This window comes from Ammodytes marinus, assembly GCF_949987685.1.
Source record: "Ammodytes marinus genome assembly, chromosome: 6".
Taxonomy (NCBI): domain Eukaryota; kingdom Metazoa; phylum Chordata; class Actinopteri; order Uranoscopiformes; family Ammodytidae; genus Ammodytes; species Ammodytes marinus.
Window position 1 is genome coordinate 20850689 of NC_137235.1, and position 17136 is coordinate 20867824.

The 17136-nt window shown below is 39.6% G+C and overlaps 1 protein-coding gene across 1 annotated transcript; it reads left to right on the forward strand.

The window, feature by feature from the left end:
* Positions 1–1106: 1106 nt before the first annotated feature.
* LOC307251776 (solute carrier family 24 member 2) lies at positions 1107–14546 on the forward strand (the record flags this gene model as incomplete). The annotated part of the gene is made up of 9 exons (XM_080029192.1): positions 1107–2027; positions 9260–9295; positions 9638–9755; positions 9908–9985; positions 12206–12297; positions 12467–12607; positions 13238–13327; positions 13975–14141; positions 14297–14546. The coding sequence occupies 9 exons, from the start codon at positions 1107–1109 to the stop codon at positions 14544–14546; spliced, it is 1893 nt and encodes a 630-aa protein (XP_079885318.1).
* Positions 14547–17136: the final 2590 nt, after the last annotated feature.

Sequence of the window (17136 nt, forward strand, 5' to 3'; positions counted from 1 at the left end):
CAGTGGCATCAGTGTGCTCGGCCAGAGGTTAATCTAAGTATATCTTCTTAGAATAGCTTCCTAATGAGCTTTCCCTAAAGTCCCAGATTCACTAAAAGGAGGGATCTGGCTGCAGGTTCTCAACATAATGTTAAGGAGGCCACTGCACGTCAACGTAAATGATGCCATTGATACATTAATACTGCTATTATCAACTGTTACTAGTACTTCAATACATACTGTACGTTTTCAGCTCCAAGAAAATGTATTTCAGCTCGCAAACAATCAGACTTTTAAATATATTATACATTTCAGTAATATTTTGTGGGCTCACATCAATGAGTTTGCCAAGTGCCTGCGTTTTGAGATATCATTTTAATCATCAACTCAATAACAATTTAGAGATAATTTCATTATCCATTGGAGCCTAATACGATAACCTACATGAATGTAAAGCCAAATTATGGAATCAGCCAAGTGCAGATCATTATATAGATCTCTCAGTTCCCAAGAGTTCAGTAGCAATAATCATGAATAGACAGTTCAACAAAGTTAGTTGTTCAGCTAATCATTTGTTTTTAAATGCATGACTTGTTCGTCTATATAGTGTTCAGAAGCAGGGTTATTATCACCGATTCATTAACATGTATTATGTTATATTAATGATTGGTAGGTTAATCTACATGTCAAAGTACTGTATCTTCATTAAGCAAATGTTGTGTATCTAAAACAAGTATCTTTATTTTTATTTGAATGTTGTAGTTTAAGATGTAAAATAAAGAAAAGGAAATAAAAGAAAAAGCAGAAAAAAATAATGACTCAACTAAGCTACAAGACTTGCATACAATATATTCATCAACACATATGCACCGTTGCATTAAAACTTGTATCACTTATTTTATCTGTCCTACAGTGAGTAATATGAGGCAACCTATGAATGGGCTGGATCCTGGAATCAGACTGCAGGGCTTCCATTGTGTTTAGACCGGGGAGCAGCATGCAAACAAACCGGTGAACCATCGTGGCCTGTCAGACCCCCTGCCCTTGTAGGCACCAGCACCAGCCACCCATCTTAAGGAGGGGATTCTGGACACTTCCGCTCTGCCTGACAACCTGCGCCAAACACCATGGATTTCATGCTACCCACCAGAAGTCAAAGCATGATGGCTTCCTCCAGCTCTGCCCCTCTTCTGGGCCCTCACAGTAGATGCACCAGGCACCACTACCATGTTGTGAAAAGAAAGATGCGTCCCGCACGGATTTTTGGCTTCGCCGTCAGCCTGATGGCGGTCTGCACAGTGTTCTCATGGAGTGCCTTGTCCCTGGCCACAGCGATGGTCAAGGATCTGGATTCGACAGTTGAGGGCTCAGGAGAGGCAGCAGTGCCCCAAAGAACTCTTCTGCATCACCACAACCTCTCAGCAGTGCCAGAGGACACACCGGTGGCCATGAAATCATCTGCTGATGAAATGAATCAAGGGGACTACCCAACGGACTACTTCAGCTTGGAGGACAGACGCGAGGGCTATGTGGTGTTTCATATGTTTGGCATGTTGTACATGTTCATAGCCTTAGCCATTGTCTGCGACGAGTTCTTTGTTCCCGCTCTCACTGTCATCACAGAGAAGTTAGCGATTTCGGATGATGTAGCTGGAGCCACCTTCATGGCGGCGGGTGGCTCAGCCCCAGAGCTCTTCACCTCAGTCATTGGGGTCTTTGTCTCCCACAGTAACGTGGGTATCGGTACCATTGTGGGCTCCGCCGTCTTCAACATCCTGTTTGTGATCGGGATGTGCGCCGTGTTCTCCAAAGAGATTCTGAACCTCACCTGGTGGCCTCTGTTCAGAGATGTCTCGTTCTATACCATTGGCCTGCTTATGCTCATCTATTTCTTTCTGGATAATGAAATCCAAACCACGGAAAGTATAGCCCTGCTGTGTTGCTATATCAGCTACGTGACATTCATGAAGGTCAATGCCAATGTAGAAATGTTCGTCAAGGGCTTGATGGGCAGCAACCAGGTGGAAGAGCTGGATACTGCACCAAAGGTGAGCCTGACTCCATCCATCTATCCATTCATCAGTTGATCTATCTATCTATCTATCTATCTATCTATCTATCTATCTATCTATCTATCTATCTATCTATCTATCTATCTATCTATCTATCTATCTATCTATCTATCTATCTATCTATCTATCTATCTATCTATCTATCTATCTATCTATCTATCTATCTATCTATCTATCTATCTATCTATCTATCTATCTATCTATCTATCTATCTATCTATCTATCTATCTATCTATCTATCTATCTATCCATCCATCCATCCATCCATCCATCCATCCATCCATCCATCCATCCATCCATCCATCCATCCATCCATCCATCCATCCATCCATCCATCCATCCATCCATCCATCCATCCATCCATCCATCCATCCATCCATCCATCCATCCATCCATCCATCCATCCATCCATCCATCCATCCATCCATCCATCCATCCATCCATCCATCCATCCATCAGTCGACCCATGTAGCCATCACTCTATTAATCCATGCATTCATCCAGCTATCCATCTTCCAGGTTTCTTCTCTTTTGATACCCACACACTTTATGCTAAACAGCAGCCATCTTTCACCCCACCTCGGGTGCCAAGAGCTGATCCTGACACTAAATTGTCCACCAACAGATTTACCGCAGTGTTCTCATTCAATGGAGCATCCCCATCAGAAACAACTGTAGAGAAGTTTCAAATTCTTTAAGTGACTTTCAATCTCAAAATTAAACTTTCTTGAAAATTTCAAATATTAAAGTAAGATTCTGAAAGGGGAAAGTTTTTTCTGCAGTGAACATTTGTGATTCTTGACATGAGTTTCTGATGACGATGGGGTTAAAACATTAATCAATAGGAAAGATGACTGGCCTATTTAAGCTAAAATGTGGGCATCTGTTGATAACTGGTCTGAGATAAGAATTAGCATTTTTCACAATTAATATATCAAAGAGTGAGCCTGGCGTGACTGCTGCCCTGAAAATAGTAGTGCTTCAGTTCCTGGAATGGATAGGGTGTTACCTCTAGGAGCGGATAGGGTGTTAAAACTGAAAAGACTGGAGTCTGTCAGGCAGCCAAACCCTCCTAAATGCCCCTCTGGAAGGATATAAAGATTTGTCTTAACTTGCCACCTGTATAGCTCAGACATTGCCAGTTGCAGAACCAGACCCAAGCCTCTTCCTGCTGAGTACGTCTAGGAGGAAGTCTACAAGTACAAACTTTTAGGAAAAAAGTCTAGACCAGAATCCAGCAAGGCTCTCAGAATAGGACTGGTGTAGCTGGTCCACTTGAACTGGATTAAATTACAAATAAAGACATTTTATGAGTACTTTTAAAAAGAAAACAATATATTTTCATACATTAATCATTTGTAATATCAATCAGTCTACCAACGTGATTAATTCAGTTTCTAGAAACTGTTTCAACTTTCAATCAAAAAATATATTATCCTTTTAATTATTCAATTTAGAAAATACTTTGTGCTGATGATGAAGGAAGCTCCTTATTGTTTTCACACACAGAAACAGCTTCGTCAATAGTCAGAACATAACAAATAAAAATTCAGAATTCCAAATTCCCAAAAAAATTAACATTTTAAGGTCCAATTTCAATCACGTGGGTCTGTTATTGAAACATTTGTTTATTGCATTCGACATTTTGATACTTTTCTTTCCATGGCAAAATCTGATGTCATGATAATCTTAAAACATATTTAGAATATACCCCAATTATTGTACTGGTGTTGAGATATGCTTCAATGAGCTTCGTGCTCTGATAAATTTTGTCAGAAACTAAAAGAAGAAACTGCAAAATTAGTCCAGAAATCATTGTAGCATCTCTTCAACCGTGCCAGTACACTCCCTCCTTTAGCCCCCCTCATCATTCACCTGACATTGGAAGAAGTGGCCTCTTGACTCCGGAGGAAGGCGGTAGCTCTGACTTCTGTTTGTCCTCGATTTCAGAGCATCTGCAAATGAATCTTGCACAGTGTGACTCATACCCACAGGGTGATGACCTAATGAAGACACACTTACCAACACCAATCACTTCACAATCACTTAACCAATCACTTCAGACTGGACCAGAAGTGTCATTTTGAGATTAGCTTGGAGTGATCGTTGTGCTGCTTACTGCTGTGTTTAAAAACAATAACACATAGAGAACAATGGTGCATGTATACAAGCTTTAAGACAGAGAGCGGACATGATGAAGATGAAAGGTTTAATATACACACATCAACATGTACACATAAAGCAGCCATTTTGTTTCTCACATTTGTCTCTCTTGTATGTTCTGTCTGTGTGTGCAGTTGGATTCAGATGTGTTGCTCTCTGATGTTGTAATCACATACGGCTCTCAGGTGACAAACTACTGTAGGCTGAACTTAGAGCAGCTTGCCCGTAGCCTAGACTGACATCACCCATCGCCAGTTCTTCAGGGGCGTATACAGTGCACTGATGCACATGATCTGGCTTCTGTTTTTCGCGAAACATTATTTACAGATAATCTTTTTCATTTTAGGACAATAATCTCTCTATAAGATACAACAGGGGATCAGAAAAGCACTCTTTAGAAAGAAGCAACTGTTGTCCCATTGTCCGGTTATAGGCAACAGATGAGCTAATGAACAGTTGATCAGTCAACATGGTCGTTTGTGCTTTAAAACTCCGCTCCTTGAATATTTATTGTAAAAAAAAAAAGAAAAAAAGTTGGAGCTATTTTTTGCATTGCAGTTGCATATACAGTAAATGATAAATATTATTGTTTGCCTCTGTTTTCTTGTTCTTTTCTGTTTATTTAGTAACAATGGATCCATAATAGCTAATTAAGCACTTTTCAGTTTATTTCCTTATTTTCAGGCAGATAAAAACAGTATTTAACATATTTCAATTAATTTCATCTGAGTCTGTTCAGGTATCAATTTCTGACAATAACAATATGATTTTCCCCCCAGGACACTAAGTATATCATTTGAACTCTTTGCTATATCTTTAATCTGATCCACTTTTGTATATTTTATGTTCTTTTACTTCTAACCTGTGAGTACATACAGTACATTTGGGTGCTCATCCACAGCAGTCACTATCAGTGTTGTTGCCGAAGCTCTGTTTTGCATTTGTACCCTTCTGGGAATCAGTCCCTATTTTTCCAAGCGGCCTCACCTCAACCCAAGAACAGCTTTTCTCTTTCAGTCGTCCGGCACTTGATGTCCACTGCCTTGCCCTCATGTGTCGGTAGATGCTAAATAATCCCCCAGGGTTAATGCCCTCCAATCCCATTAGAGCCGCTAATAATAGTTGGATGCTCCCTGGGGTTGCGGGAATCAGCAGATCACTGAGAGAAAAGACAGAATGTTTCTTTGTGACTGTGACCTGGTTTTTGTTTCTTTATTGTGTGAATAGTTGGGGATATTTCAGGTGGTTCTGGCCTGCGCTTACTGTGCCACAGTGTATCTGTAGAAAGAGAAAGAGCGAGAAGATCCGCTGGTTAACTTGCTGATGGCACCAAAGAAGACAATCTTCTCTGATCCCATTATCAACTGCTTACCTGCGGTGACGACAGCAAACACACAACCCAGCTCAGTGTTTCACGGTCTTATCAGAGCATTAACCAAATTGCAATTATAAACATCAGACCTGGATCACAATTCAGCAGGGTTGTTCCCCCTGCAACCTCAGAACTTGTTAAACTGAAGATTTCTTGACATACAAATCGGTATATTTACTATCTTCAGTAAAATATTTAACTGCAACTGTGTCAATGTGTTCCGTTGAGCAAAGCGCTTCAGTAGAGATTGTTCGAGCAGTGCTGCAGCTTTAAACAATGAAGATAAAGGTATATGTTATTTGCTGGTGGATGACAGTGGAAGAGTACTGTTTGACAGCGCTGTGAACTGTGAAATTCGCTGCAGGAGTTCACACGCAGGCTTGGACATTACCAGTCTAAAAGAAGTGATCTCTGCAGATTAATCCTGGCTAAGTACCACAGCTCGGACAGTCATATAGACACTGGACAGGGGGGGAGAAAGAGAGAGAATGAGAGTGGACAGGTGATCTGTTTGTGTCTCTCTGATGACAGTGATGGGGATGAAGGGAGAGTTCAGTGTACATCTTTATGATCCAGTGTCTGTAGTGTCGTTGGGGCAGGGGGTTGAGACCACTGACCTGGAACAGCAGCTCATTCAAAAGTGATAAAATCCATTTAGTGAAGCTTTCTTTGTTTTCTTCTTCTTTTTTGGGGGCATTTTTAATGCTTTATTTAAAGTGCAGAGAGACAGAAATTAAATGGGCCAGAGAGGGGAATGACATGCAGAGAACCAACCACGGGTCAGATTTTGAACCGGGTCTGCTGCGAAGAGGACTAAGCTTCATGTTAGATCATCTTTAGGTCTTTAACAGATTTATGTTTTAACATGAACAAGACATGATCTGCTAGAACGAATTCTTTGTTTATCAGTTCTAGTTCTAATTTTCTGTTTAAATAACGTAACAGTCGTGAATTGATTTGAGACTGATCTGTGGTGACGGTGAGAGGCTGCAGCTCCAGCAGATACTCACCTCAGAGCAGACACTACAGTAGAGCCAAAACAAAATGAGGGCAAAGGTGACAAAGATTGGCCGCAGTTTTCCAAATGACTTACAGTGCAGCGTATCATGCTAAATATAAGTATGTTACAAAAATGCAACAATTATCTATGCATACTGTGGATGAAGGTTTCTAGCCGTAGTCCACACAGCTACCTTTCCAAGCAACAGAGAAAAGTGTAAATGTTTTTTGCTTGGTTGAGTGTTAAAGGGTTTAGTGAGTCCAGGAGGATTGTGTTTCTGTAACTGAGGTAGCAACCATTTCAAATCCAGTTCAGTCGCAGCAGATTCCACAGCAGATTGTCTGCAAGCAGATCTCAGGAGCCATGTGAGGACTAACCAACAGTGAGCTAATGAGCTAATGCCAAGCTGGCCTCTGCTATTAGAGCTGCTCAGCAATCACATGGACGGTACAGGCAGGTGTTCACATATTCCTTATATTCACTTCTCATTAGCTTGACATTCAGTATAAAAAAAATCAGCTTTGGTTTCAGATCATTGGTCACACATTCCTGAAGTCACATCCTGTGTTTGAGCTGAGTATCGATGAGTCTAAATAGGTGAAAAATGCAGCCAGGGGGTTTTCAAAACAGTTACAATTAATGCAAATGTAGACATGTAAGAAGTATGCAGGAGTGATTTTGAAAAAAACAAAATAAAACACAGTCTTTAGCCTTGCTGTAGCTGCCAGCTAGATGGATTATCTGCTCAAACTCTGTGGCCTCCACCATGAAAACGTGTCAACGTCAAAAACTCTCCGCCTCTGTGCCCGGGGCTGCCGATTGTCCGATGCTCTCCTCGTCTGAAGTTTTTTCTCTGTAGAATTAATTAGGAAATGTTTCAAGGAAAAATTAGTGGTTACCTGGACTGTGTGATGTACTTGTTTAAGCTAAAAAAGAAATTGACTGAAACAAGGGAAATTTGCTTCGGACAAAATAGTGCTAGTGCGGCTCCTTACTAAGGTTAAAATCATACATCAATCTTATCCCTTGTTTTTATTAATCAAAAAATGCAAAGCTGTTCATCTGCTCCCAGAGACAAAGCATGCTGTGTGCCTTGACTCCTTTGACGAGACACTCGTTTTCTGTAAAGTCTTAAAAAAACACCATTCAGTCATTTTAGTCATAATTAGTTTGTCCTCAGATATCTTAACTAATCTAACTCTTGGTTATTTTTGTAATGGTGATATTGTTACAAAACAGTATGGCTAATATAGATACATAAATATATTGTTATATTTATTTTGTGATATCTGTATCGATTTAGGGTTGTGAACTACAACCTCCGCTCCTTAGCTGTCGCAGTATGGCTAGTTGACTCATATTGCAGGGTGAAAATCCCAGTGTTGAAGCAGAGTGAAAGCTGGAAGCAGCATGGCCAACACAGAAGACAAAATTAGAGCGCCCCCTTCCAAATGCAATGCAGAATATTGCAATATATCGCAGTATGCATCGTATTGCAATGCATCATGATATAGCATATCATGACCGATGTATCGTGATACCTATTTTTTTTTTTTTTAGTTTAGTTTAGTTTAGTTTATTGTAAAGTGAAGTCCTTGGCAATATTGTTATCTTTATGTAATGGATACATTATGTGCTGAATGATAAAGTGAAAGCATCTCAGTTATAACAGTAAGTGATGGAATAATAAAATTACACATGAAAATCTATAAAATTAATTCTGGTCTTTTGGCCTGTATCTGACAATACAATGTGTCACTGTCTGATTTCTTGAATATCTCCAAGTCCCTCATTCCAACGTCAAACCTTCCCTGACAGTTGACATCCAATTCTGTAACCACCTCTACCGCAGTCTCTATCTGTCCCAACCGGTGGTGCTGTATATGTCCTCTGAAGAAATGGCCACGGTTGAGATTAGCTCGAGTCCTCCCCTGTGTGTGTACGATTCCTAGTCTTCATGACGGCTCTGGTTCACTCCCACTATGAGGAAGAGGAAGAAAGACACACACTGACAGAGTTTAAGTGTGTATTGTGTGTGTGGTGGGTTTTTGTTTTCCAGTGGAAGTGTGGTAAATAGATAACGACAATTAGCTGTAGAGGTTTAAGGTTGAGAAGGACACTTTTCGTCTCCATATCTTTCCTACCTGTCCTTACAGCTCGTAATGTCCACTTTTGGAGAAGGGAGATCATACTTGACACTCGATCTAGAAAACTCATTTCAAAAAGAGTTAGTGGGACAGAACAAATTCAAATCTGTATCATTGCTTTAGGAGTTCAAGTTCATCCAATTAAATTCAGTTTATTTAATAAGGGGACAGTGCAAATTAATAAAACACATGATTATACATGGGTTAAAACTGTCACAATTTGCCAAAAGGCTACTTTTTATCTGTAGTCCCCTGGCTTCGATGTTAAAGAGGCTTTTTAAATTAATTCAGAGTGTGAGGGGTTGATCATATTCTCTTTGTAACTGTACCAAATGATTGTGAATATGTTATACAAACATACAAATGGATATTCTCAGTTGCTGTAGTTTTTACTGCTTTTTATTGGATTGCCTTTATTACATGTGTTGGTGTTACTGTGTCCATACCCTGCATATATCTGTATATATAAGAAAACATTTGCGGTATGTATATTATGTTTTCTTTCTCTGTTTGTTTTCTCCTGAAGGTAAACCAACCTGGAGATGATGAGAACAGGCTGACGGTGAGTTTTTTGTTTGTTGTGAATCTCAATATGGAATTCATATTGTCTGTGTACTGGTCGCGTAATAAGAAAGGTTAATTGAGCTGCATATATTTACACTATACAGCAAGTTTCAGTGCAATTTTAAAATTACATTTTTAGAAAAGCTGGTTTCTGGAAACATATTGTACATTTACAGAGAGAGATTAAAGCTTTAGCACAGATATGGCATGAGCTCTAGCTAGTATGAAAAATGTTAATAACAGACATTAGTATTGCTTTTTTTTTTACCCACCACCAAAAACAAGTGCTCATTTTCACTGCCTTTAATCACTTCTGCTTTCGTGTTGGTATTTCTTACAGGCCAAACCCAAGCTGCAGAGGGAAGGCAGCTGTGCCTCTCTGCACAACACAACTATGAGAAACAGCATCTTCCAGCTCATGATACACACTCTCGATCCCCTCAGTGATGAGGGTATGGGTCAGGAAAATAACACACACACACACACATTCTTAATTGCATCGGGATCTGTTACAAATGACCGTATATCTTAGTTAAACACAAATGGATACTCTTATCACTTGAACATTCCTCCACATAGTGTTAAAATATTGTTGTTTTTTTTGTTTTAGGACGTTTCAAAGAGAAGGCTTCAATCCTTCACAAAATGGCAAAGAAGCAATGTAAAGATGATGGTGCCAATGGTGTAGGTGAGTCCCAGTGACGTGTGAAACTATGGGTGAACGTTTGTCCCATTCAAAAACCAACTGATAAATCAAGTGACAAATCCAATGGTTAATAATCATTAATAATACATAAAGTCATTAGGCAAGGCAAGGCAAGGCAAGTTTATTTATATAGCACAATTCAGACACAAGGCCACTCAAAGTGCTTTACAGGGGCAAGATTAGAATACATAAAACACATTATAAAACATTTAAAAGCGAATAAAAGAAGCAAATAAAATAAAAATTGCAGGTTAAAATGGAAACACATTATAAAACATTTAAAAGCGAATAAAAGAAGCAAATAAAATAAAAATTGCAGGTTAAAATGGAAACAAAAAAGTTTTCAGACTCGATTTAAAAGAACTGAGAGTTGCAGCAGACCTCAAGTTTTCTGGGAGTTTGTTCCAGAGATTTGGTGCATAATAACTAAAAGCTGCTTCTCCTTGTTTAGTCCTAAATCTAGGGACTGTAAGTAGACCTGTCCCAGACGACCTAAGGGCTCTGGACGGTTCATAACGTATCAGCATATCAGTAATGTATTTTGGCCCTAAACCATTTAGTGCTTTATAAACCAACATCAGTATTTTGAAATCAATTCTTTGAGTGACAGGAAGCCAGTGTAAAGACCTCAGAACTGGGGTAATGTGATCCACTTTTTTGGTCCTAGTGAGGACTCGAGCAGCAGCGTTCTGAATTAGCTGAAGCTAACACATTTATTCACATATAAAATGAGTGAATGGACGAGGGGCAGGTAAGAGAAATTAAAAGTTGATCACAAACACTTCTTTATTATAATGAGAAGTCTGTGTTTTTGATTTGCCATTATCATTTCATAATGTTTCCGAAGTACTGAAGGCTGACTCAAGTTGGCACTTTACTTGTTCATCTTTCAGCCTGCAACTGTTCATACAGGTCATGGTTGCATGACTACACATTTTTTACATCTTTGAAGTTACATAATCAAATTACATGTTTTTGTTATTAATTTATTAGTGTTTAATCAGCCGTTTATGGATACATGTAGGGGAAAACGGGGTAAGTAGGAACACTTTTTACTCTAGTGAGAATTGCTCATCACCTAAACATCTTTCAATAGTCATTCCTACATTAAATTGAAGCTTAAGGTGTTGGCTTGAAATATGTGCCCATCAATTTGTATATCTTATTGTAATAAAGAAGAAATTAATCATCAAAGACACCCTTACACATTGTGACAATCAACCCCATCAAGGGGTCGGTTTTCACACACTATGGGGTTGTTTGTCACAATGTTATCTTAATGGGAATAATCTTAAAAAGAAGGCAAGAAAGCAGAACTAAATTTGAAAGTTTAATTGCATTGTCAAGTTGCCTACATAACTTACTGTAGCCTTGGCAGCTGGTCTAGTTTGGGATGCACTGGGTTGTTTTGATTTTGTTGCTCTTTTTTCTTTTGCATGCTAGCTGCCTTTTCCTGCTCTATTCTTTCCTTCTCTGGGGTGTCAGTGAGGATACAGCTTGACAATTTCTTTCGTTATTGGGTTCCTTTTCTGGCTGCAGCCTTTGGATAACATGTGACAACCAACCCCCCAAAAAATGTGACGACCAACCCCAACTTGAATTTCTTGCTAGCATCAAGGCCAACAACCATCTGACAACTAATTAGCTTGCTAACCACAATCTAAACTATAGTTTACCCTTCACACTTTTTATGGGTAACAAGTGTTTTGTTATAAACCCATTGTGTAAAAGCCTAGAAGAAAAATACTGAGGAGCTAAATATTTTCAATTTGACATGAAAAACACAAACAGTCCTCTCACCTCAAATTCAGCAGTCTAACTCCAATGAAGACTATGTAGGTGACCTCTGATCCCAATTCTGGATATTTACATACCAAAGTTTCACAATCAGCGCCTTCTGGTTCCGAGATATAACGATTGTGACAAACCAACCCGTGTGACATATAACCCTGTTCTCCCCTATCTATTGTGTGATTTCTCAGATTTAAATTTAAATTTAATTAGGATAATTGTAGGATATAAGAAAAGTTTATCCTCTGATTACGTATAAGTGATCACCGTATGAATATAGAGCGATGTAACAAGTATTAACATAAATGTATTGCTCACTTCTGCTTTAAGGTCATTAAACCACCACTTTAGACCTCAAATTACTATCCTTAAAACTGCATTGATCCTCATTCACTTCTTTCTCTTCTCGAGCAGATAAAAACATCCCCAACAGTTCAAACGTTGCAGTGGAAGTCACACCACCCATGAACGGTGTTGCGGGAGGAGCCGAGGGAGGAGCCGAGGTAGGGCCATTTATCTTTATGCACATGTTGAAGATCGGCTACAGCCAATATACATACACTGATACACTGGTGCATAGCGATACCATCAGGAGGCAAATGTCTGACTATTTGTACAAGTAGACCTAATACTGTATGTACCCTTTACCTAAAGTAATAAACTCTGCTTCAGGGTGGTGAGGAGGAAGAGGAGGATGACGGCCAGCCTCTGAGCTTGGCATGGCCCGAAACCCCAAGGGAACAGGTCACCTACCTCCTTATCCTGCCAATCGTCTTTCCACTGTGGCTGACCCTGCCCGATGTCAGGAGAGAGGTGACAACAACACACACACACACACACACACACACACACACACACACACACACACACACACACACACACACACACACACACAGTTGTTATTTCATCACGTTCGAGGACATTACCCATGGGGACTTTCATTTTGTCCCCAAAAGGAAGGCAAGTGCCTATCTCTATCTCTGTGTAAACAGTACAATTTCTATTATGATTACACACACACACACACACACACACACAGTAAACTCTCGGTCTCTAGTATAATTTATGACATGGCCTGCTCAATCATTCTGAGACTAATGCTATAGCGGCCTCCAGTCCATTTTGGCCGACACTTCTCTAGACACTTAGATCAAAGTAATTTATTTTGGGGGCGCCCTTAGCTCAGTTGGTAAGGCGTCCCCCCCATGGGCCTCAGCCAGCAGCAGACCCAGGTTCGATTCCAGCCCTATTTCAACTCTGTCTCTACACTATCAATAAAGCATAAAAATGCCAAAAAAAAGTACTTTATTTTACAATGACATTGCCCTTAAGGTAAATTATATATTAAGTATATCGGGATTTTGGCTGATCCAAGGCCAGATACTATTAGGGGTCGTGGTAGATAAACTAACCATAATTTCTATTACTATTATTTTTTTCCAGGAATCAGAAAAGTTCTACCCGTGCACTTTCATCGGCTCCATTTCTTGGATTGCTGCATTCTCCTACCTGATGGTTTGGTGGGCTCATCAGGTACTTCGCACACACACACACACACACACACACACACACACACACACACACACACACACACACACACACACACACACACACACACACACACAGACTTCGGAGGCATTTCTTTTGGGAGTGCAGCAGTCAGGGTGTTACTGTAAATGTGTGACCCAGGACAGCTAATCCCGACTAATCAGCCTTGATCCACAGCCAGCTCAACCTGTAACACTCTATTTTAGCAGCGCAAATGCAAAGACGGGTCTGAATCAGGACGTCTTGTGTGCAAGGTCACTCAGGAAGTGCACACGCTTTGTTGGTTCCCCTAGGGGCAAGTGTTGCAGGATGTGGCTTTAGAATGTGAAGCAGAGTGTCAATGATTAATCATTAGTTTCATTATAAAAAGAGGAAAGTATCACTTCCCCGGAGACCCACTGTGGCAGAGCCTCAACATATCCAACATCTGTGATTTCTTTGGTTAATTCCTGGAGATCTTACAAGTGATCCATGATAATCTTTGAACAAAGTGTTGTTTGTGTGGGCTTGCTGTCTCTGCTGTAAGCTTTAACAAAATAATATTACCTTTCAAGTACGGTTAAAACAAAATGCTCAAAAAACAATAATGTCATTGCCAGCTGCAACATTTAGCAACATTCTCTGCCTTGCAGGTTGGAGAAACCTTCTATATCACAGAGGAGATCATGGGTCTGACCATATTAGCTGCTGGTACTTCAATCCCTGACCTAATCACCAGTGTGATTGTGGCGAGAAAAGGCCTCGGTGACATGGCCGTGTCCAGCTCTGTGGGCTCCAACATCTTTGATATCACTGTGGGGTGAGTCAAGCAAAGCAACCCCACAAAAAAAAGCACAGTATTTAAAAAAACATTTATTTTCTTTTTTTCTTTTTTATAGTTCAACATTTCAACTCTTGGTCTGAAATAACTTCTCTCCTTTGTGTGTGTCCCCTTACCTCCCTGTCTCCCTCCAGTCTGCCATTCCCCTGGCTCATCTACAACATCATCAACGACTTCAAGCCGGTACAGGTCAGCAGCAATGGCCTGTTCTGTGCCATAGTGCTCCTCTTCCTCATGCTGCTCTTCGTCATCATATCCATCGCCTCTTGCAGGTGGAGAATGAGCAAGTTCCTGGGCTTTCTCATGTTCATTCTCTACTTTGTCTTCCTCATCACCAGTGTCATGCTGGAGGACAAAATCATCTCCTGCCCCATCACCGTCTGAGGGAGAGCCTCTCCCAAGCATGGTCAGAAAAGAACTACGCACAAAATGTGCTCAGATGTACCACGATTTACTTTAGGAGCAGGAAAGGAACACACATTCTCGCACGGACACAAACTGTCTAATATCTGTCTCACGTACAAACACAATAGAACTGCATTTACACACACACACACACACACACACACACACACACACACACACACACACACACACACACACACACACACACACACACACACACACACACACACACACACACACACACACACACTTAGTATACAGTGTGTGCCACTGACTTCATGCCATCCTAAAGGGGGCCCTCCCTCTCCCTTTGTACCATGTTACTACATTCAGTAGCTGCTGGCGGTTGAAACCAGCTAAAAGCGACTGATGGACAGGTTTGCACGGACGCCACCCGAGATGGAAAATATGAATTGAAGATCACCAGGGATTGTTGTTTATTTTTCTTCCATTTACAGGACTGTGTGGCAGTATGAGAAGCAAGTTAAGTGTATAAACTAAAAATGGGGTCTGCAAAGGGACTGGACGGTTAAACTCTGGAGAGATCCTGTATGTCATGGAGGAGAAGAAGAAAAAAGACAAGGCAGGGGGAAACACATCAGCGCGATAGCTGCTTCATGTTTCTTTAGATTCAAACCATGTTTGTCTCAGCACCAATATGGCTTTGTGATGTCAACGAAAGAGAAGTATCCAGTGTGAATCACATGATATATGTTTTGCATTGAGGACATATTTTGCAGAAATCAATACTTTATATCCCACTCATTAATATCTATAATAGATTTCATTAAATGCTAAATAGTTGCAATAGATAAAATGGACCAAGATCGACTTGGCAACGGCTTTGTCAGGCTCAGTATTTCTGCTTATAAACCAGCTGTTTTACTTTGGGGTTTCATCAAACGTGCTTGTGAGAGTGAAATGTTTTCTTTCCATCTGCCTTTACATGCACCACCTTTTAGGGGGAGATGACTTGAGCATCCTGACGAAAAACTGGACGGTTCCTGTGCACGGACATTTCCCAGTACACAGTGCATTCTAGGCAACAAATGGTGGAAAGATTAGTCTTCTCCGTTGTACTTTACATTTTGGTTTAACTTTTTTCCGAGTCATATACGTATTTAAAAAAACAAAAGAGTTGTTCATGTCAACAGGTTTCACAGGGTTTTTGCCTGTAATGAATGATGTAAAACCACTCATGTACTGTAAAACATTTACATATATACATATTTATATATGTATATGGCAGCAAATTATAATATTTGTCTTCTCCACTGCTGTAGGCCTTTTGTATTGTATCGGAGGAAACTAAAGGCCTAATATGGGGCTGTCGTTTCTGTGTTCCCACAACGCTTCTCTGTGTTCAGTGTGTGACATTAAAGGTGAAATCTTAGAGACAAAATGAAACATTAAATAGTTCCATATTTTCTATTCTTCTAAAAAATACATACAATGGGGAAGAGATTCAGTTTGTGACATTTGTAACTTCACACCACTAAGGTCCTGCTGAAGTAGATAAAGTTACAATAGGTATGTTTACGTTCAAATGTTATGCAAATTTTTCAGAAAGTAAATGCCCGAGTGTGTTTCCATCAACTTACATAATGCATATATTCTGAATAGGTTGCAAAGAGATGAATCGATCAAAGAACAACACAATAAAAAGGTCTTACATCTTATTCTCCCAGGGAGTTAAAAATGTCTCCTTGAAGAAGTATAGCACCCTAACCCTATTTCTGAATAACATCCTCCTCTGCTGTTTATTTCTTATAGTACTGTCAAACGGTTACCATGTGATAGCAAAACCTTGCAGCACACCCCACCCTCCAAAAAAAAAAAAAAAAATTAACTACTACATCGGTTTCCCAAAAATGCTCAGGTTTAAATTTCCATTTGTGTTCCTTCTTTTAAGAATTTGTTCTTCTTTTATGTAAAAGGAACTGATTTATTCATGATTAATAGCCATGGATTTATCAGTGCAACACTCCCAATGGGTTAATATCATGTTTTGTATCTGTACACTATGTTAACCCAATTTTTTTTATCTCACCTTTTCATAAATGGCAACATATTTGTGTCAAAATTAATGTGAAAAAATAATTTGATTTTCCTCAAAAAATTACCCCAACTATTCTTAACTTGCAATGTTAAACATGTGTGTTTTAAGTGTGTTTATTTCTATAAAACATTTGTGAACTGTATATAAGCTCCAGTGTATAATATTAGTCGACATGTAGATCACAAACCCTTGAAACGACTCCAGACATAGCCTGTCTCTGCAGTGTCATTTCTAAGTATCTCTTACTCTGTTGGATCATGCAAATGTAAGAAATGTATGTTTGAATGAGTGCATTTAGAAATATCTGTAAGAATTCATCCTTAACCAGTTTGAAAACCATGACAAAAGGTTCAAAAAATGCTTTTGTATTTCCCTTGTGCGCCACATTACTCAAATAGGCTATGGAATCATATTCAGTACTACTTGAATTGTGTATTATACTGTAAAGAAAAAAACATATATATCATTCACCTCTGTATGTTATATGATCAAATAAATGAAAACTCAAAT